Source organism: Haliaeetus albicilla, chromosome 13 (genome assembly GCF_947461875.1).
Source record: "Haliaeetus albicilla chromosome 13, bHalAlb1.1, whole genome shotgun sequence".
NCBI classification, from domain to species: domain Eukaryota; kingdom Metazoa; phylum Chordata; class Aves; order Accipitriformes; family Accipitridae; genus Haliaeetus; species Haliaeetus albicilla.
This window is the reverse complement of record NC_091495.1, coordinates 34,252,211-34,274,765: the sequence shown is the minus strand read 5'-3', so window position 1 is coordinate 34,274,765 and position 22,555 is coordinate 34,252,211. Positions and strand designations below refer to the sequence as shown.

The 22,555-nt window shown below is 44.0% G+C and overlaps 1 protein-coding gene across 3 annotated transcripts; it reads left to right on the top strand.

Moving 5' to 3' along the window:
- Positions 1-70: 70 nt before the first annotated feature.
- TAF5L (TATA-box binding protein associated factor 5 like) lies at positions 71-21,818 on the top strand. Of its 3 annotated transcripts, XM_069800766.1 has the most exons (6): positions 71-319; positions 730-1,010; positions 5,301-5,445; positions 10,236-10,340; positions 13,178-13,902; positions 19,863-21,818. In XM_069800766.1, the coding sequence occupies exons 3-6, from the start codon at positions 5,304-5,306 to the stop codon at positions 20,658-20,660; spliced, it is 1,770 nt and encodes a 589-aa protein (XP_069656867.1). In that variant the 5' UTR covers positions 71-319; positions 730-1,010; positions 5,301-5,303; the 3' UTR covers positions 20,661-21,818. The 3 variants fall into 3 exon arrangements, with proteins under 3 accessions (XP_069656867.1, XP_069656869.1, XP_069656866.1); XM_069800768.1 differs by lacking the exon at positions 730-1,010; XM_069800765.1 differs by lacking the exon at positions 730-1,010 and having other exon boundaries at positions 71-323.
- Positions 21,819-22,555: the final 737 nt, after the last annotated feature.

Here is a 22,555-nt window from a genome sequence, read left to right as displayed (position 1 = left end):
GGGCGCCTGCGCACGGGGCGGCCCCAGCCCCGCTTCCTCTCCCCCGCCCCCCTCCCCGTACCCTCCCCCCTCCTCCCTCCGCCCGCCCGCCGCGGCGTGTGTCAGCCGGCCATGGAGCGGCCGCCGCCAGCCGCCGCCGGCCCCCGGGCAGCACCGGCTACGCCAGCGCCACCACCACCGGCACCCAGGGGAGGCGGCAGCGGCGGCGAGCCCGCCGGCAGCGCCTGGTGCCGCTGGGCGCAGTGACAGCGCCCCCGGCTCCCCCGCCCCGGCCCCGCCGGCCCCCGCCTCCCGCCGCCGCCGCCGCCTGCGATGCTCAGTGAGTAACGGGGAGCGGCGGCGGCGGCGGCGGCGGGGGGGGAGGGGGGCCGCGGCCCGTGCCGGGCCGGCGTGAGGGAGCGCGGGGAGGGCGGGGCGGGCCCCGGTTGTCCCGCCGGGCCGCCTCGTGGCGGAGGCCCCGCAGGCCCGGCCCGGCCCGGCGCGGCGCGGCCCGGCGCGGCGGGCGGCTGCCGGGAGGCCGGCGGGCCCCGGGGCGGGGTGGGCCTCGGGCACGGGGTGAGCCCCGGGTGAGGACACGGCCGGGCCCCTGCCCTGCGCCCGTGGGTCGCGGGGTGGGCTTTCCTCATTCGTATTATTTTTTTTTTCCCCTTAAAAAGCGCGTGGGTTTAATTAGCTGCTCCTTATCGCTGCGTTTCTCTTCCCTTTTTTCTTTATTTTTAATCCTGATAGGGGAAGACTTTCACTTTCGCGTCCCTTCAGCGAGCGCCTTCGGTTTTCCCACTGGCCAGCGCTGCCCGGGCGGCAGCAGCCCGGGACGCGTTTGGGACGGGCTCGGGGCTCGGTAGGGCTCTTGGCGTTAGCCCGGGTTTACTGTCACTGGGGCCTAAAAGGCGAGCGGCGCTTGGTCCGGCAGCTCTGCTCCGAGGAGGAGGAGGAGGAAGGCATCGGCGGTGGAGGCTGAAGGCGTAAGGTGGCGTGTCGTGGGCAGGAGGAAAGCGCGTCCTGCCCAGGTAGCGCAGAGGAGATCGAAGGGGCGAAGCGTGCTGTTTGGCTCTGTCTTTTTTGGGGGGGTAGGGGGCAGGAAAAAGAACCAAACCATTGTGGAATTGGCAAAACTTAATCTGTGGACGGTGAGCCAAATGTAGGTCCAATCCAAATGGATGCAGGCTCTTCTAAAATCACAGCTGTTTCCCCTCTGCCTCTTCCCGTGATCGCCACTGCCCAGGCAAAAGCCTTCTCCGTAGTTCCTGCGATCTGCGGCACTTCTCCGATTTTGCACCACCACGCCACGTCTCCCTGTCGACTTGCCGTGTTTACTTGCCTGTTTTTCCGAATTGCAGCCACTGCGTGTGTGAAGTCCCTTGGCTCTAGGTTCACAGTTATCTTCGTGTCAGTTTATCCTTGTTTACTCTGAAATTTTGTAAATCTTAAGTTAAGTGAATGTCACAAAATTGAAAATTGGGTGATTTAGTATTGTTGGTAGGCTCCAAATTTCAGTTGTAGCGATAAGGGATAAAAGATGGTACTTCTCTGTCCACAGCTGAGGCCTGAGACACAGCTCTCAGTAGAGAATATTCAAAATGTGCTTTTGTGGGATGTTTGACTGCTTCTTGGGTTTTGTCCTTGGTTCTTTTCTGATGCTCGCAGGTCTTCCCTCAGTCTGTTGGAAGGAAGAGGCTGCTGTCCCAGCATCAGGATGGGAATGCAGAGTAATTTAGAAGCAGCATTTCCAATGCTAGTTTTCAAGCTGTTTTCCTTACATCTGTACTGGTAAAATTTCAAGGCTGTGGAATCTGCCTAAACCTGTACGTGAGATGTAGCATAGGCAGGAAATTAATCTCCTGGGTCCAGTGCTTAGTACACAGCTAATTTCCAACTTTTCTACGAAAGAGGAACTTGTGATGTGTTTTGTATGAGCAGCATCTCCTCTGGGTTTCTTCAGTAGTTTTGGCTCCTAAAAAAAAAAATTAACCTAATATTCTTTTTTTTATTATTTTTTTGTGCTCCAATTTGTGACACTTTGGAAGAGGCTGCATAGTAGCTGTGCAGACTCCCGATGTGATCTTTCTTCTCTCTTTCCTTACGTGTTTTGCCAATCAGTAAAAATAGTTAATGGCATTAGTATTTATTGTTCTCTCTGGCTGTTTGAGAGGAACGAGGCAGCTGGGACTTCCAAACGATTGTTTCAAGTTTTCTGCAGGCATGGACAGGGATTGCTATATGCCTTCAGTTTGTTTCATATTTTGGAGATTATGTTTAGCGATGGGAGCTAGAGTCTTAAAAATGATTGGAGGTTAAACTGGCAGGCTTGTCCTTTTTTGCCTTTAAATTCTGCATCATTGACCTGTTGTGCACTGGCTCAGCTTGAACCCAGCTAAAGGTATTTTGGCAGGCCATCCTTATGTTTATTTTATGATGTAGTCTAATTTTGAGAGCTTGATGAAGAATATTTGTAGGAACGTTGGTTTTGCTCTTGCAGTTTTCATGAGTGCTTTGCCTGCTCCTGTGACATTGCTCTTTGTAATGCTGAGGGTGAAGTATAAAGGCAAAGTGAACAAAGAAACAAAGATCTGAAATGAAAGTAGGGGTGATAGTGTGTCTGATGCCCATGGGTGTTTCTTCATGAAGACACATTTCCTGTAAGGTAGTTCCTGTTCTGTCACCTGGGAGTAGGGAAAAAGGATCTCCTTGAGATACTGCTAGTAACAACCACTACTGTGGCTGCTGGGAAGAATATGCAAAGGGAGCAAGAAACTGTACAGATTCCATAAAGCAGCTGCAAATGCCACCTTGCTAATCTTGGCTGAAGAAACTGGGGCTTCCCTATTACCTTAGAGCTCTGAAAAAGCTTGGATTTGGATCAGCTGCCAGCGACTGCTCCTTTCCCAGGTCCTTCTCTATTGCTGCTAAAATGTCCGATCCTGATGTTAGAATTTGAGATTACTGGATAACCTACTGCTTTTTTTGCCTATCATTTAAAATTTACCATTTTCTCTATTGGTCATGTGCTTGTTTAGCAGCTTGAAAAGGCTGATCTTGGTACTCCTCTTGTTTGTCAGTGTTATTTCAAAGGGTCCTCTGGAGTTCCTCGTCTTTCACACACCAGTTTTCAGTTTCTCCGATCCATTATGAGTTTATGAGGAATTATCTGTACATGCATGCTCTGCCATAAAGAATAAGGGTTTTCTCACCAAATCTAACCTAGTGCAGATTGATCCTGTAACTGAAGCAAAAAAGTATGGGCAAGGATATTTCTGGATGCTTTCTCTTTGCAATTGAACCACAGACCTGAGACTGATTTGCGCAGTTCTGACTGGCTAAACCGCTTCAGAAACATTTAGTTGAATCTGTTGCATGCCGTTTTGGGAGTGAGTTTCTTTTGGATTATAAGCTAAATACAACAGGCTAGATGCAAAATCTCCAAAGTGGTTTCTAGACCTGAAATAAGCATCTATGAGAGCATCTCAAATATAATTAAGTTGCTACCCAAACCGAAGCTGTATGGCAGACTGGATGCAGAGGCGTTAGTGTGGACCTGGGCAAGTCACTTGTATGTGAGTCCATGCTGCTAGCTGAAACGCAGTATGGTAAATGTAATACATTGCAAAGCTTGGTTAAGGGTGTGTTTTTGGGAGGGTGCCAAGATGCTGGTCCATCTCTGTGTCCACCCTTCTTCATGGTCTTCATTAGAATTGTCTTTCCTACACTTTCGTGAAGCAGAATAAGTGTTTTATTTGAGACCGTACACATTTCAGATATAATTTCTTTAATTGCAAGGAAGATGAAAAGGAAGTTTGCTTTTGGAGTGGGGAAGTTGTGGTTGAAACTCACGATTTTAATAGGTCTGTCTGGAAATGCTGTGAAAACTCCACACCTGTTGATGCCCCTTCCCCACCCTCAACAGTTACTTCACCTGTGAGAACAAATGGAAGTCTTTTTAAGGTTTTCACCAAAGCATATGGGTTTGCAATTCCACATATCTGTTTAAAGTAACTTTTGCTGAAACCTTGCATCCCCGTCCGCTTGGAACTTCACAGAGGGCTTATTGTTCTAACAACTGGGATAAGCACTGAAGTGTGCATGGCTATTAGAAAAGGCTCATTTATGATCATGTTTTTAAAGCTGTCAGTTTGTTAGAAGTACTTACAAGGGGGGGAAGGGCATCCTTGTCTGTCTCTTTGAGAAGCTGTGTTTTATTACATTTAGCTGCTCAAACTGGAAAGGATGTGCATTTGTAAAACTTACGCAGGTCATTGATAGTGGGGCTGTAAGGTGTAGAACTATCTTGAGGCAGGCTTTACCTGTTAATCTGCTAGAATAAAACTGTCGCTTAGTTCTGCTTTATTTAAAGCCTTTTAGGTTATCTAAACTTCTGTGTAAAATCGATGGGTATTGCGAAGGATTGGTGGCAGTCAGGGACTAATCAAATAGCAAGAGAGCTATTGCATTCGTCTTACTGAGATTCTTTTATTACAAGCCAGAGTCTAAAAGCTAGTGTTGGGCTCTTTTTGGTTTTGAGATACTACCAAGTGGTGTTTGTGAGGATGGATTTCAAAATTTATATAAAGGAAACCTCAAAGCATTCTTTTTTTTTTTACTTTTGTAGGAGGGAAGCCTAGATAGATGAGGGCAGGTGAAAAAGGCAGAAGACTCTGCTTTTGTTTTAATTTCCCTGTTGTTTTTTGGTTTTTTTGTTTTTTTTTCTGGAGACTTACCTGACTGAAGTGCCAGAAGTCTGGCTCTAAACTTTTAAGTTTAGGTGATAAACTATTGCTTCTTGGACTCCCCAAATAGGTGTACTATTTAAAGCATTATGATTCTGAAATTTCCTTCTTTGTATATTATTTTCTCATTCCCTTGACTCTTCTGGAATTGTTTTATTGGTTGGTCAAGCAGAGGAATCAGAAAATGACTGAAGAATACCCAACTGCTATTGTAAAAGCAAGGAGGAGGAATGTTCCCTTTTTATGAGTTATTTTTAACAAAAACAAATGCTTCAGCTCACCACTGCAGTTTTAGCCCAGAATCCAGAAAAGTATTTTTGATTCCTTGGTGAAATTAGTAGGATTAGGTAGTGAAATATCTTCAGGGATCTGATTCAACGTGTCTAGTTATGCCTTAGTACCGAGAGGCAAATGCTCTCTGTTGCTTTCGTATTTCAGTAATGAAGTTGTTTGACTTCAGCAATGAAAATACTGAGCCATTTGTCTTCCATCAGTTTTAATACAGCTATGGTGTACGTTGATCTTGGCGTATACCTACACAGTAAGAGCCTCATGATCTCTTTCTTTTCTTTTGAGGTCATGAAACGCGTACGCACAGAACAGATTCAGATGGCAGTGTCCTGCTACCTCAAGCGCCGTCAGTATGTGGACTCGGAAGGTCCCCTAAAACAAGGGCTGAGGCTGTGTCAGACTGCTGAAGAGATGGCAGCTAATCTCACAGGTAATCCTATCCCATTTTCCATGCATGCTTCTTGGCAGAGCTGTGACAAGTGTGAGTATGTATATTGGTAACTACGTGAATTTGTCAGCACATACGGACAGCTCTCCTTTTGAAATAAAGAAATTTTCCAGTGTGAAGTTGGAGTGAGTTAGGAACTTTTGAAGAATGAAAATGTGGTTGAAATTGTAACAAGGTGAGATTCATGGTCAGTGAAACAGCAGGCTGGAATAATCAGGTCAGGGTAGTGGAAAATGTATATGTTGTATCCCAAAGAACATGAAGTCTGGTGAGTAGTGATGCTTTGGGACAGAGGTGAGAACCACCTAGATGAGGAATTAAGAAGCAGGAAAATCTGTTGTACCTTTGTACTCCAGGAGAGCTGTGTCATGTGAAATAGTAGTGATACAGGCTGTTTCTTTTGCTGGCCTAGTCAGCTTTCTAGTTGTGAAAGCTCTGCTCTGTCACCTGGGGGGGGGGGGGGGCGGGACATGGGATGGGACAAACCCTTCAGCAGATGAGACAGTTATTTCCCTGCATGTCCTTTCACCTCTTCCTTAAAGGCTTCTGAATCCTGTTACACTACCTGCTTTTCAAATCCTGTATGTGACAGTCTTCATTGTAATTATTATTTTTGTTACAACAAACTACGCTGCTGCTTGAGCATGTACAAATATTGAAAGGATGCGAGCCACGTGGAGGTTATAAAGATTCAATTTACTTGTATAAGTAATAGAAAATCCTGTGATCACCTTTTGGGTGAAAATGAAAGGAGGAAATGTTTTCTGTTAAAGAAACTGCTTAGATTGTGACAGTATCCCAGGCTAAGAGTGGTGGAGACCTTATTTACTTGTGATACAACTTGATTTGACAGAACATTAGTTGCTGTATAACTCCTCTGCTCGTAGGTCGATACGATTGGATGCCAAAATAGCTCTTCCCACCTCTGGAGTATTTTGCCGTAGTTACAATCCAAAGATGAGTTACTTGTGGGTAACTGCCCAGGCTAACTCTTTCAGGGGCCTGAAGGAAATTGGGTAATATTTCATTATTAGAAGTGACTTGCATTTTAGTACTTTTCGTTTCCTTGCTGTTTTCAGACTAACTATCGGAAGTTTGTTGCAACTCCCTGAAATAATACTGGGGGAGACGGGGAAGGTATTAAACCAAAGTAAAATACTAAATTGTTTTTGATGGGAGGTCTTATGGGAGAGGTGGGTAGAAAGGCCAGTGTTGAAATGGGATTAGAACTTGGGATCAGTCCATACCAGGAGGACACAAGAGTATCTGAAGTAAGAGAGATGAATTGGATTGCAAGCCCTTGCATTCACATATGGCATCGTGCAGAAAAAAATGTTTCAGTAAAGTGTGTGAATAAGTGTGTGATTGGGTCTTGTCTTTTTACTAATCTTCCACCAAAAGTTATTACTAAATTTTTTATTAGTCTGCATGCACTTGCCAGTGCGAGGGTTTTGTGGCTAGTGATTGAGTCATAAATTTTCATTAGAACTGAAAATGGTCTGCTCTTATGTATTCAGCTGCTTACTACTTCTTGTCAAACATGCTTGTAGTAAGCTGTCAGTGAATATGCTGCAGTTCCATGAATGACTGTCAAAAAAGAAAAACCCAGCTTGAACTTACTGTGACAACAGAGGCTGAAAATACTTTCTGCTGCGGTCATCTTAGTTTTTATTCAGTTTGCAAAACTGACCAGATTCTAAAGCCTTAATTGCTTTTATTTTGAGGAAAGCAATCAAATATTTTTTGCTGAAGATGTTTTTGGTCATTCCTTAACAAAATTCACCTTGCTTTTTCTGTTCAGCTCTTCTATTTTGTTTGACTTCTAAATTAACCAGCCTGTATAAATGGAAGAGTTGCTTACTTCTGTCTTCAATTCTGTGATTTCTTCTTTCACAGTGAAAAGTGTCCTCTGGTTTTGGTTTTAAGTAGTTTTGTTTCTCAGTTTTACCTCAGCATTTCTTTTTGTTTTCATCCGTGGTCTCTTCAGTTCAGCCTTTCTCCATTGCTTCATATACTTGCTATACCTGATCGCATCTGCAGTACAATGCAGCACAGAGCTTCCTCATGACTACCCTGTATTTCTGTAGAAAACTAGAAGAATATCTGAGGACAGAATGAGTGACTAAGGAACAGGTTGCTCTAATATTGTCCATAGTATACTATTGACACATAGGACTATCTGAAATAATGTAAAATCATATGGAAATCATACACTCATGTAAAAGAGGAATCAGTTGCTGTTAAACAGCATTTACAGTAGCCCTGCATTTGTTAGCTGGAAGGAATGCTGCTCGTAGCCAACACACAAGACCAGGAGGGTACTGTCCATATCCCTGAGTTAGGAGCGAGTTCCTTTGAATTTGCTATCAGGTTGCATAGCTGGCTGCAATTACTGGAAGTGATGTCAAGGAGCAGACGTTTCCAATAGATGTTCTTATGACCACTGGAGAAGGTGGGAAAGAAACTATGGTATATTTATTAATGTATGAAAAGGATATGGCCGCTGTTTTATTTCCACCAGGAGAAAAATATGCCTGAAAATTTTACTCTTGTTTTGGAATCAGTTGAGCTCTTGATCCTTTTTGCAGTTCTGGTTGGTGTGAAGTTTTGGGAAGGAAAAGAATTAGAATTTGAACTTGTTATAACTGTCTAGTATGTAGGGTTTGTTTAACATTTGATGGGGACGAGCTCTAGCATCATGACTGAAAGAGCAGGGCATAATGATTGCCCAGCCGGACTGTTCTGGGATAGGTAGCCAAAGATGATGATCCTCTTTCTGAAGCATGATGTACGTCTTAATTTTGGAATTAAGTTGCTATGCAGAGAAAGTTGAATAGGTGGCATGGAGGGAGCACTTCATAAAGCCAAGGATAGTAAGTTGTGCTTGCATGGCATGAGCAAGGTGGAAAGTCATTCCCATTCCTGCTGAAATGAGGCCACGAGAGCTCTGAAGAGTTGACCCTTGTATGTAACCCTGTGACAGCATAAAAGACAGGCTCTCCTATTTCTGTTTTTCTTTGCTTTTACAATAAAGGAGTATGGGTGACATTGAAAACGGTCACTAAGCGTTGTTCAGTTACTACAGGTGTGTGCATGCAGTTTACTTTCTCATGCTGAATATTGATTATATTAAATTTTAAGTCCGACTAGCAGAGTTTTTACTTTAGTTGTTAAGTAATACCAGTATGTGAGCCAGCTTTGAGTTTCTCAAGCAGCCAGGCTGTAGGAAGTGCAGTGTATCTGTACCTTTCAAGAGGTTATATTTGTTTATTTCTAAACTGATGTGAGAGAAGATATGGCATTGGTGCTGGAATCTGTTTTTTCCCATGCGGGGATAATAAGCACAGCCCAGCTCTCGGTTTCCAAAGCTGAATTCAGCTTGCCCTGGAGAGTTGGTAAACATACCTTCTGTATTTCTGTAAGCTCCAGGCAGATAGACCTGTGTCTTACCAGGGAGAGAGAGCGAGAATAGCGACAGGCTGCCTGTACACCATGTGCTGATCTCTTTCTAATTAGAAGCATTTAGATGAGCTGGAGGCTGGCCTATCTCTCTTTAGCATGTGAACATTTGATGATGTTGTTTATAGATTTCCAGGGCTGTCAGAGTTGTGCCTCTGTGTGTGAGCCAAATGTTGGAACAAAAAGCGATGAATCGGGAGTAGGAAGGCAAAGAGAGAGGATGGAAGGTGGTGGGGGGCAGGGGAGACTGAAAGAAGTTGAAGGAGTTGAAAGTGAGAGTAATGAAAACAGGTTTTGTGGAGGGGAAAATGGTTATGAATTGAAAAAAAATTAGGAAAGGAAAACAGTGAAACTCCTTGCCCTTTAGTGCTCTTCACAGAAGAGCAGACAAATAAACATATTAGTTACAATTTTGTAACTTGTGTTTCTAATCACTGGTACTTGTATATGCTTAGGGTATGTTGGTGGGTGTCTGTAAACTTGCACAGAGTCCCCTGTCAGATTCTGAGAGGTTAACAGAAGAGCAAAGGTTTGGTGCCAGAGAAAGAAAAGCCAATTCCCTTTCTAAATAGTTCAGAACCACTTTTACCAGAGTTGATACTGGTTCTGAAAATCAGTTTAACACCACCTCAGGAGACCCATACAACTGGGTTTTTGGTCAGATACCAGCTGCCCTTTAACCTAAAATCCTCAGGGAGGAGGAGGAGATGTTTTGATTTAAAAAGTGCTTGCTTAGAGATGCAGTGTGTTTTCACCACCACCTCCGGGAGACTAGTAAATGCTAATGATTATCATTTGTTGTAAATGGTAATGACTGGGACAAGGAATTTGAGACTGAGGCAGTGTCACTGCAGGCCATCTGTCCACGATAGTTGGTGGGTCCCCCTGAAAAAGAAATTTTGTTTTGGAGAAAGTTGTAGGTTGCTTTCTGCATCTTTTCTGAGTGCAAAGTAGTAAAACCACTGAGTGTCTCATAAAACTGTTAAGGGACTTGTGACGGTGTTACTTTGAATTTCTTGGGAAATTAAGGTTGTTTCTGAAATTAAAAATGTATTCTGGGGGGAGCAGGTGAGTTGCTGAGATTTTTAGGGTGGGGGTTTTTTTAAGCTTTCGGTATACTTTCTCATTCATGATCTGTCTAGGTTGTTATTGCCATGTTTAGATGCTTTGGACTATGTCATCCCTGGATGGTTTGAAAGATGAAATGTCATCTTGATGGCTGCATTACCTTGGATTTTATGAGAAGCTTTGTTTCCAGACACATGCAGAACTCCTTATACCCCTCTTTAATTTTTACTTATTTTATTTCACAGTCCAATCTGAATCTGGTTGCGCCAACGTTGTGTCTGCAGCTCCCTGCCTGGCGGAGCCACAGCAATATGAAGTACAATTTGGACGATTACGCAATTTTCTCACAGGTAAATATCGGGAAGCAACGAAGAGGAAAGTAGCTGATTTTTTTTGTCATTTCAATGAGTAAAAGGCAACATAATAAAATTTAAAATCATGTCTCTAATAATCTTTTGATTTCTAGCTTTGAGATTTCTGTTACTACAATTAGAAATACTTAATTTTTCTTTCTTTCTTTTTTTTTGTTGTTGTCCAAGTGCTGAGTACCTTTGGTTTTTGTAGTTACCTGACTGGCCTTTCTTGTTCAAGCATTTGGCCTTTGTATATCTTCTAGACAACAGCATACATATATAGGACAAGAAGGAAGATTAGTGTTTTGTGTGAAAGGCAGGTAACTTAGAAATGAGTGTAGTTCTCTGCTGTCTCCTAGTTTAGGGTTTTTAATTTTATTCATAATTGGCTTATTTTTATGATAGTCTGGCTTTTTAGGGGAGAATTTGTTCCCTTAAATTTTTCTGTACTGGCTTTGAGACTGGAGGTATATGACAAAGTTAAAAAATTCTCATTCTGTAGTGTGATGCAGAAGACTATAATGATTTTTTTTTAATGACTTTTTAATAATTAAAAAAAAAAAAGGTACTCCTGGGAATGTTCTTATTCTATGAGTCCCAAATGTAGGAAGAAGAAAGCAGATAGGATTTTTAGAGAACAGTACCAGGGAAAGTGAGGTTGCCACTCCTCCCACCTTTGGGCATATCTACATTTGTCCAGTGTAGGGATTTGATCCCAGTGTGCATAACACTGGGATTAATATTCCTGATAGCTGTTGAAAGAAAAGGGAGGGAGGCAAGCAGAGGCAGAAAACAGTGAAGTCTTAGACTTGCCATCTAGAGCAGTTCAACACCATTACACTTTAGTATTGGAGGTAAATCCTTATTGTTTGATAGATTTTTGAGAAGTACCATTGCTCTGTTCAATGGCTTAAATATTGCTTGGGGAAGTGCTAGGTGTGGTTTTGGTGTTCAGGTCGACTGTTTTCTTTTTTTTTTTTTCCTCCCTTTTGCTCAGTTTTGATTTTTTACACACATGAACTGCTTCTGTTTCTGCAAGGGAGTAACTTGCCAGCCAGCCACAAGGCACAGCAGGACAATTCCCATTTCTGTGATGCCTGCCTCCGGGGGCACTGAGGTCCAGGCAGGGGACTAGGACCACCGAATAATTTAGGAATTGCTCTAGAGGTCTCTAGTTCAACCAGCTGCTCAAAGCAGGGCAAGATCAGAGTTCGATCAGGTTGCTCGGGGTCTTGTCCAGCCAGGTTTTGAAAATAAAAAAGTGTGGTGATTGCTTGGCACCTCTGGGCCCCAGCTGCAGGGCTGAGCGATTTGGTGAGAATTTCCCTTGCAGCAGCTTGCCTGTTGTCCTTTGAGCACCTCAGAGAAGAGGCTAGCTCCTTTTCCTCCATAATGTCCCACTGGATACTGAAGGCAGCAATTGAATATCCCCTTATTCTTCTCCAGGCTACACAGACCCAGCTTCTGTAACCTCTCTTCGTATGTTCCTGGGGAACGTTTTCTTTGTTCCTGTTCTGACAACTTCCTATCTCTTCCCTTTTTCCCCCACTGCAGAGTGAGGTCCTTCCCCTTGTTGCATTTCTGGACTAGAGCACCTGCAGAGAAAAGAGCAGCTGCTGGCTGCTTAGAGCTTTTACTACATACAGACCACTGGTTTCACTGGCTTTGGCCCAGCTTCAGTGGGACAGAAGGGAGAATGATGCCTAAGTATGCAAATACGTATGCATACACTGCACACCACACACATTCTAGTTAGTCATGTAGAAATGGAAGAGGCACAGTATGGACCAGAGAAAGTCTGAAGGGTGCTCAACAGGAGAGGAAAAATAACCTAATGGGAAGGGGAAAAAAAGAATATGGATTGGTAAGTGGCAGGAGGAAAGAACAAGCTGAAAAGAAGCAATGATGTTTGAGGATCAGCAATGCCTATTTTGTTCCAGTAATTTGGACCATTTGGTCCTCTGGTAGCTCATTGTTGTGGCCCTGTATGTTGCCATGGTGTTCTGTGGCAGGGCTCTACTCCTTCCAGCTCCCTGCAACCAGCTGAACGTGGGAGGGAAACAGCCCCAAGAAGCTGGTGAAGGAGGGGTGGAGCTGTGGCACAGATTAGTCTCTGCAAGGTACAGCACAGCCTAATCAGGAGTTCGTTACACTGTGTACTAGGAATTACTGCTGGGATTTGCCTTGGCAGAGAGAGCGGGGGAGAGAGAGAAAGCATGCACATGAGCAGGCACAGAAATAACACAAGAGCACAGCATATTGCAGTACATTTGGAAGCTGCGGCTTCCTTTCCCCTGGAGACAAATCAGTTTCATCCAAAGCATCACATGCAAGTTTTATTGAAGCTGAGAGGGGAAAAAAAAAAAAAGCCACCAAAGTTCAGGCCCACACAAGCTAGGTAAATAATTTTGACTTAAACATGTTAAATACTATTTTAAATATAATGAGTAAATTTTGAAGTCCATTTATTACAATAAGCAGAGGGCATAGTTTTTCTCCTTAAATAAACAGGGGAAAAATTCAGCTGTCATGTATTTTATGAGGTGGTATTTTAAAGCTGACCCACACCTAAAAAGAATTTTGAAATCTCTGCATTTTGTTCTGACGAGGTACCTCACTGACTTGAAAATCTCTGTTCAGACCTCTAATAGGTACTGTGTATCCCCTTTAGGTGACAGAAGAGGTTCACTTAGGTGCGCCAACAAAAGTCTCCTCTTGCTTGCTCTCTGATGCCACTGTCAAGGCTTTTTGCAGTAATTGTCCTTGCTCTGTTTTATTCCCAGTAGAAGGTGGATTGAGAAATCATTCAAAGTTTGTTGCTGTTTTTCATATAGATTCAGATTCTCAGCACAGCCATGAAGTGATGCCTCTTCTGTATCCCCTTTTTGTCTACCTCCATCTGAACATGGTCCAGAATGGCCTAAAAAGCACAGTGGACAGTTTTTACAGCCGCTTCCATGGCATGTTCTTGCAGAATGCCAGCCAGAAGGATATCATTGAGCAGTTGCAGACTACCATGACTATTCAAGATATCCTGTCCAACTTGAAGCTCCGGGCTTTTCTGGACAACAAGTATGTCATCCGCCTTCAAGAGGACAGCTACAACTACCTTCTTCGCTACCTCCAAAGTGACAACAACAACGCCCTGTGCAAAGTCCTGACCTTGCACATTCACCTGGATGTGCAGCCCGCCAAGAGGACTGACTACCAGCTCTACGCCGGTGGGAGCTCCTCACGCAACGAGAGCAACGGCCTGGAACCCAGCGACGTGCCGGCTTCCATTCTGCAGAACGAGGCGGCACTGGATTTACTGCAGGACAGCATTAAACGTGTCAAGGACGGGCCCCCTTCCTTAACAACCATCTGTTTCTATGCCTTCTATAACACGGAGCAGTTGCTGAACACTGCAGAGATTTCACCAAATAGCAAGCTGCTCGCTGCTGGGTTCGATAATTCGTGTGTGAAGCTGTGGAGCCTGCGTTCCAGGAAGTTAAAATCTGAGCCCCACCTCGTTGATGTGTCCCGCATCCGTCTGGCTTGTGACATCCTGGATGAGGAGGTCTGGATACCCATTCCCCCCCCCCCCCCCCCCCCCTTTCTGCCAAGGTATTTTGGGCTAGTAACGTCTTAGGGGACTGTAAGGCTGTTCCACAGCCTGTCTGCCTTGACGCACAAATTTTATAGCCTCTCTGATCCTTGTTCTTTCCTGCAGTGGCTGTAAATGCTGCAATGAGTTTGTGCTCGGGTCATAGTTTGTTAGTCCTAGGTGCTGATCTCCCTCCTCCAGCTGTCCTTGAACAGACAGCACTACACAGGCAGCCCAGTAAGGACGGGTGACTAGAGAAGGCTCCCTTCCCTGAGGAGCGTGGAGTCTTCTTATGGATGGGAAGATGAAATGAGATGCTGGCAGTAAAAACACACTGTGATGAATGAAAACTAGAAGGAAAGTGGTTCAGAACAAGCAGTCAGAGGGTGGAGAGAAGGGGAGAGATGCAGGAAGAGGGAAAATAAAGACAAAGTAAGGAGAGAGACAAAGGAGGCTGGTCTGAGGTCTCAGGAAGAAGGAGGGATGCCCAAGTGCAAAACTGTATTTCAGGAATCGCCTTAACCAGAGGTGAAGAGTTAGCATGGAAAAATTATGCAAAATGTCTCTGTTAAGGAATCTGCGGTGTAGAAACTTCAGCGGCTTCCCACTCTGGAGTGCTGGAGACAAGAACAGGGATGTGTGTGCCTTCACATGCCAGGCTAGATAGCATCTTCTAGTTTACTCTCTTTTGCCTTCTAGTCACACCCTTCCTTCTCTCTCACCACAGCTGCCCACGTAGCATCTTATATCTGGTTAGAGATCAGAATTTGTGACTCTTCCTTTGTTTAATCACTCCCCTCTTGAGGGGGGGGGGAAGCCTCATTTGTTCTTGTGTTGAGTGTTTAGCAGGAAAAACATCCTTTTTTCCACTGCTTTTTCTTATAAAAAATATCTAGTGGCAGGGTTCTGTTTATTTTGGACGAGTGCAGAGAGCTTGCTGTATGCAGAGATCTATGGTTAGGGATTGCTTTGTTAGCTTGAGAACTAGAGGCAGGCATCTAGGTGAGATAGCACAGTGGCATGCTCACTGCTTCCCGGGCTAACCCTTTCTGCAGAGTGAGCAGGTAAGTGGGCCGGACTAGCCCAAGATGGAGCTATGGACTGACTTGTTTTCATTATAAGCTGCAAGAGTTCATAGGGCATGTGACTATGTATTGCCTGTCATGGAAACCAAATGTCAATAACCTACAACAGAGGAGAATTTCTCTGGTAAATCAGCAGGTCACCTCCTTTGGCTCCAGACTATAGGAAAGTGAGATACTGCCAGGTTATCAGGAGTGCGTTTTGGCTTTTTTTTGGCACGTAGGCACATACTTGCATGTTGTAAGTGTATTATGAAACAGCAATGGAAGCTTGAGTACAAATGGCCCTTGTTGGCCATTTAATATTTTGTGTATCCTGCAGTATTTGTGCACAGGTCTAAAACCAAAAACTGGTCAAAGACCAGCACAGATCAAAGTCATCATTGCCCTGAATAACTTCCATCACTGACAAAACAAACAGTGACCTGATCAGGAGTTCAAAGTTAAGGGAGGATACCAGCCTGAGTGCACTGCTGGTTATGGGTCCCAAATGCAAATGAAAGCCTATTGACTACAAAGGAAATAAATTCCAGTGTCTGGGAGCCCTAAGTGAAAATACACAGGCTCCCATGGGGTTGCAGGTGGGAACAGACCAGCACCTGCTTGGGTGCCACAGGAGTGGAAGCCACAGATACTAAGACAAACAAGACAAGACCACCCTGACCAGGCTGCAGTCATCAGTAATGCAGCTCAGGGTGAACAGGGGCTGTGCTTCAGACTGTCACTGCAGTCTGATCAGCAACAATTCACAGTGATAAATCTGATGAAAACTTTGAGAAAGAACAAAAATTCTGAATGTGCTTTGACATTACTTCAGTGAGTTCTATAGAATAACTTGTGAGGATGTTAAACTTGGCTGGGTTTTGTAAGGTTTCTAAATTTTGTTTGGTTTGGTTGATTTCTGTATTGTGTAATTAGCTTTGGATACAGTATTTAAATAGTAGTGCCTGAAATAATTAATCTTCAGCTTGGTTTCTGATTTGCTGCAAGCAAGTGGGTCCTTCTGTGTATGAAGATACAGAAGTCTAAAACTGTGCTAGTTTCAGTGGATCTTGTTCAAGGTGGCACTAAAACTATGGTATTGGGTTTATTAACTCTTTGTATATATGTATATTAAAAAATGCGGTTGAGACTTGGCAAAAGCATTAGAGAACAACATTTTTTGCTAGTTCATGTAAAACCTTTGTGCCACTAAGGTCAAAATCATCAAGTAGGTGTAGTTTTAGTGAATTTTGATCAGTGTGATGCCCCAGTGCACTTCACCAGTGTTGTCTTGCTTCTTGGAAATAGGAGAGCCTTACTAATTTGGGATAAAGTAATTCTGTTTTCTTCATAGTAGCATCTCACAAATGCCACTTTATAGTCTCTCTTACTTAAGGTCCAGTATAAAAATGCATTTTTGCAGCTGTGCAAATGGACGTATTGTTTGTCTCCGCAATTTTGCCATGCTCATCACTGATACTACATAAATCAACAACAGAAAGTAGCGCTTTCTGTTCCAAGCTGCAAGAGTGGCAGCCTTTAAATTCTGTGAAGACTAAGACTTGAGTCTTTCAGCTTTGCTTCTAAGGTTCTGTTTTTAAGTGGCAGTAGTCCTTCAAGTGGTAATCAGCAGGCATGATGCTGACACCTTGGTGGATGGCAGGTGGGAGGGAATTTTGGAAGGAGCAGTAAGAAATGTCCTGCAAAGAGAGCTGTGGTATTTGCTCCCTCATCTTTTCCTGCTAGGACATCCCTACTGTAGGCAGGTAAGAGATCCTTCCTTTTGACATCTTAAGAGCACTTCAGGATGAGAGAGATAACAACACCCAGGGAAACCTGTTACTGGTTAGAAGGCGGGGGGGAAGCAGGCGGGATGTTTTGGTTTTTTGAGGTTATTGTTGCTTTTTGAAGCTCACTCATTCCTTTGAGGCTTATGCTGGGTGGAAGATCAAGATAATTTTTGTCAGCTAGATAACATTTGCTGCTTACATGGTTAAATTCATCATCAGTAATTTTTTCTGCGTCCAAATGACTGTCATGCAAAATCCATTACTGATTTAAGTAATAGTCGAGGAGTTGGGCAGTCTGTCCACAGGTGTAGCATTTGGAAGGTGTCCTGTGTAACAAAACATGCCAACATTTTTGTTCTTTTCAGTTTCTTAGTAATATAATTTTGGGGAGTCTTGTATTTGCTCAGGAAGATTTCCTGTTCACTGTTGAAGCGGAAATTTCTTTTTTTCAGCCCATTTTAGTACTGTTGGTAGGTTTTCCAGTTCTATCCTATTACTTAAAATCTGTTTTCGTAGTTCTTTTCAAAATGGATAGCTCAAATAATAAAAGGTAGCTTTTAGTGTGTGTGTGTAGGTTATTGATTAAAATAGGCATATATAACTTAATTTCTTGTCCATCCCAAGGAAATACAAATCGGTTTATGTTAACCTGCAGCAGCAACCACTTAAGAAGGAGCTAATGGATATCTGGGTAGTGCCCAGGGGTACATTATATCCAGGAAACATACTCAGTGTGTGAAATGGGAATCCTGAAAAAATATTATGAAGAGGGATTCACTGCCTTCCTGCTGGTTTATAACACAGGTTGCAGTGCTTCTGTAGCTGCTGCAAATGCTCACCTGCGTGGTAGTAGCTGAGGGATGCAAGGAAGAGTGTGCTTGATCTGCCAAAGAAATGAAGCTTGGTTCTGCGAGGCAGTAATACAGTGGCTGTACTTCCAGCCGCTTTGTTAATGCGGTCAGCAGACTAACTTGGATGGGGGGAAATGGAAAAATTTAGCGACTCGAAAGCATTATAGGTATACTGTTTTCGGTGAGCTATAACAGCAGTGTGCAGTTGTTACGCTAAGTGGGTGTCAAACAGAAGTCAAAGATAAGATTTGCTACCTGTGACCATACAGGAGTGTGGTTTTGAATGCTGCGGAAGACATTGTCAAATAAGCTGCTACTGTAATACAAGAAAAGAGTAGGTGCTTGTAAGAGAGAAAGAGCATGTGCTTGCAGACAGCCTAAGTAGCCCTGCTTGAATTTGAAGGCATAAAATTAAGTATCTGGACCTGCAGAATTCACAGAAACTATAGTACAACGTGGGTAACTTGAATGGGCTTCCACTGGTAACTTGTCAGGAATCTTATGGTCATAATTAAGTAATATAAAATGCTGCAGGTATCAGCTTCTCTCCTTTAATGTGGTAACATAGCCTAGAGATGCTGTGGATTCCGGCAAGCAATGCTCTATCTGAGGTAGAAAAAGCAATTTGAATAAGAATGGGGCTTTTCGTGCTAGAGCCTGCAATTTCTCTCTGCCTCACCTCCATCGTAGAGATGAAGTTGGCTCACAGCCCCATCATAAAACTCCCATGGGCACTGACTACTCTGAAGAGAATTAGCATTGCTAAACACGGCTTGCTGCCTACTACTAAACACGCAGCTGAGAGAGAGAAAGGCAGTGAGCTAGCTAAGTCAGAGTTTGCTCACCTCTGACATGAGATGTGAAACCACTGGAGGAGAAGGGCTTTCAGGACTCTTGCTAAGTCTGAAGCAAAACCGTCTGTGGGTCCTGAGGTCAGAGGGATGGGAGACGTCGTGTCAGCTAAGAGAGCTGCTCACGATGCACTGACTTCTGCTGGTTTTCAGCAATCCGGCAGCCCTGGGGAACTGGGTTTCCTCTCAGGGCAGGAAGTGTTCCTTCTGCAGGAAACGGGCCAGTTTGCGATGATAAAAGTTAAAGGGGCTGCTCACAAACAAAAGGCTGTGTGTTGAATTTGATGTGCTGAGATTGTCTGTGGATGAGTGTTACTGATTCAGTATTGAGGAAGAGTGTCTGCCTGACAGCCCTGAGGAAGGGTGGTCTCGAGCTACTACACTGGTGCACCCCAAGCTGTGGTTATCTTGTACTCATGTCAGTGAGACTCCAGCTTGTTAGGCAAGGATGCTCTATTGAGGTGAGATTTGTTGAAACTTGTGCAGTCTGTAGCCTTTGAGTGTCAAGAGGTGCTACTGGCATAGACTTTCAGAGACTCTTACCCTCCATTGGGAGATTCCATTAGCACAGCTCACTGAACAGCCTTTAAACGTAAAAGCCTTTACTTGTTGACTATCTGCCCTGCTACTTGAATTGGAGAATTACAGGATAAAAAGGTTTACAGTGCCATCATTTTTGTGGTTATTCATCTTCTCCTACCCCAAAATAGATCCTTTGACCTAAATAAGCTGCATACATTTGCTGTTCTTGAAGGGTGAGGATGTGAAAGCATCCTGATGGGGCTTGCATGGAGAAAGAGATATTATGGCCTTACTGCGTTTCTGTTCACGTGTGGGGCTAAGAAAGAATGTCCAGCAGACAGTTTATCAAATATGCTTTGTCTTGCCCATCTCCTGCCTTTTGTTTAAGACATCTGTGTTTCTTTTTCTCTACTGTGAGATTCACTTCCGATAATGACCACACCAAAAGAGCAGATGCCAAGATCTGTTTCAACATCTTAGCCAAAAGTTTAGCAGAGAGTGGATAGGGAATAAGCATATGTTTTTAGCAAGTGGAAAAATGTCATAAAATATTGGGGGGCTTCCCCTGTTTGCGTACAGTTCCAGGTTAAGGTGCCTTCTGGAGTAAGCATGAAGCTACCCAAAATGAAGATAAAACCTTTATATAAAGCCTTATCTTGCCACCTCTTCCAGCGTTAACTTAGGTGTAGCAAAAGTGCTAACCATGTTTGTGTCTCAGAGTTGCACAAAGTGTGCCACGTCTAAAATAACTTCTTCTGTATTAACACCCCCCTGTTTTCCTCATGGTGGTTCCTGTATTTGTTGAACAGATAAACATGCTTTCCTTTCTTGTTTTTTTTTCTCCTCCCTGACCAGGAGGAAGAGGATGACAGTGCAGGCACGGAAATGAAGATCCTGAGAGGACACTGTGGACCCGTGTATAGCACGAGGTTCCTTTCAGACAGTTCGGGACTCTTATCTTGTTCTGAGGACATGTCCATCAGATACTGGGACCTCGGAAGTTTTACAAACACTGTGTTGTACCAAGGACATGCCTATCCTGTCTGGGATTTGGATATTAGCCCCTGCAGCCTGTACTTTGCTAGTGGTTCCCACGATCGCACTGCAAGACTCTGGTCATTTGATCGGACGTACCCGCTGCGAATATACGCAGGCCATTTGGCGGACGTAGACTGTGTGAAGTTCCACCCCAATTCCAACTACTTAGCGACGGGCTCCACAGACAAAACTGTGCGCTTGTGGAGCACTCAGCAAGGCAACTCGGTGCGCCTTTTCACTGGGCACCGTGGCCCTGTACTCGCGCTTGCGTTTTCTCCCAACGGTAAGTACCTGGCCTCAGCAGGTGAAGACCAGCGGCTAAAGCTGTGGGACTTGGCATCAGGAACTCTTTACAAAGAACTGAGGGGCCACACGGACAACATAACCAGCCTTACTTTTAGCCCCGACAGTAGTTTAATTGCTTCAGCGTCGATGGACAATTCAGTCCGGGTCTGGGACATTCGGAACACTTACTGCAACGCCCCTGCAGATGGGTCTTCCAGTGAACTGGTTGGTGTATATACCGGACAAATGAATAATGTACTGAGCGTACAGTTTATGGCCTGTAATCTTCTTCTAGTGACTGGAATTGCACAAGAAAATCAGGAACTTTAATTTTTTTTTTTTCTTAGGGAAGCGGGTGGGTGTATTGAACGTCAGAGTCCATTGCAAGCTGAGAGTACTGACTGTGAAACACTTTTCTTCCTCTGCCCCCTTGAAAGGCATATTCATTCAGAGTGATGCAAATGCTTTAAAATGTCTTGCCCACAAAAAGGCCTGTGCTGTTGAACGGAGTGAGGAAAAAAGGAGGAGTGATGAAAATACATATACATTCTAATCTTGTACTTGTAGGGATGGGGAAAAAGGGAGTAAATCCAGTAGCTTGGGGAAACCAAAAGCCTGGTCCAGACAAGTGAAACTGCCAACCAGATAAGCTGCTGACCTGCACTTAAATATCCTGCATTGATTGATGGGCACATCTTACCTACTGTTAACTGAGGCTTGAGTGTGTGGAGAACTACTGGCCCAGTGTTTTTTGTTTTGTTTTGCTTTTGTTTTCCTGTTATTGCAGAGGACCAGCATTTTAAGACCCTTCTATTAAAAGAACATTATGTATTTTCTACAGTGATAGTGGTCCTAAATATTACAGCTCCCTGTAGCACTTCTGGAATATTTTGGACTAGCTAAGTAGAAAATACCATCTTTCTTTTTACTAAGGGGATGGAAATCTGACCTCAGTTGGGGCCCATCTCTGCATTGTCACTTGGGTTTGGTTCCTGGTACTAGCTGTGATATTTGTATTTATGTTCCATTTATTAGGAATCTTTCTGAATCTGCTTGCACTGTGTTTTGAGGATGGGAGGACAGTGGGGGTAGAGCGGTGGCTTTAAGGGTAATAAACGACTTGCCTTGTCTGGAGGGAGGGCACTATAGAACTGAAGTGGCTAAGTTTGGACTCCTCATGGAAACGGGGCATGTCGGTCCACCACTGCACCTCACAGAAATATTTCCGTAAATGGAAGTTGGCAGTCTAGGGAGAGGGGAAGGGGGAGAGAGACAAACACAAAGTGACATGGGAAAAAATAGTATTACTAAATTATTGTGCGTACACAGAGGCAGCTCTGCTAGTGTTGGATTTTTCTCAAAATGTTGCAATATCAGTTTCATGAACGCTTTGTGAGATAAATCATCAGCATTTACAACAACGATCTGCGAAAAAAGCACGTTCTAGTTTGTCATTTGGAGAGATTAAATATTTCTGCTTTCTGGAAAGAGTTATTTTGTATTTTGTTTTCTATTAAAAGCATTTAGTTTAAAAAAAAAATGGTTTGGTCCCTTTCTGGGAAACTTGCTCTGGCTTGCAGGGGTAGGAGAGGGCAGGAGCATACGTCTCCTACACTGCTTGAGCCAGAGCCCGCTTGGCACTGGGAGGCTGGATCTGGTGGTCTCGCTCACTTGGTGCATGCTGTTTTGATGTCCCCCTACTTGCTATTCACAGAGCTAACTTGGCAGGTCATGGAGTATGGTATTGACACAGCTTTGTAGATCAGCTGAAATGCATGTGGAGGATCTAGGTACCCCCTGAGGTTGACACTGTGCACCAGAAGGCCTCATTCTGTAGTGCTGCATGACCTTTACTTGGTGGTTTCATGTTCTAAAATGCCTCTTTCGAGCAGAGGCCCAGTCCTAATGTCTTCTAGACAGGCTGTCAATATTAAATAATAATTCCCTTCAGCTTCCCTCAGGGCTTCTGGACTTTCATGAGAGAATTCTCTTGAGAACATCCAAACAATCTTAAGAGTTTAGATGACAGCTCGCAATTGGTTTGGGGGTTTTTTTTGTCTACTTAAGTTGGTAAACGACCAAAACCTTTTATCAGAAAAGTGTTTGACCTTTCTGAGATTAGTAACGGTGTGTGCTGTGGCTCAGCTCTCTGAGCACCAGAAACCCCTCTGTATGCTCGGAATTGAATGGCACTGCTAATCTTCTGATGGCTGGATATCAGAAGT

Bases quoted from the DNA above. Each gene is read 5' to 3' on its own strand.
- TAF5L (XM_069800768.1), top strand. From the start codon at position 5,304: ATGAAACGCGTACGCACAGAACAGATTCAGATGGCAGTGTCCTGCTAC. The intron at 10,341-13,177 runs GTAAATATCGGG...TTTTTCATATAG, and splicing joins ATTACGCAATTTTCTCACAG to ATTCAGATTCTCAGCACAGC. The intron at 13,903-19,862 runs GTCTGGATACCC...CTCCCTGACCAG, and splicing joins GTGACATCCTGGATGAGGAG to GAGGAAGAGGATGACAGTGC.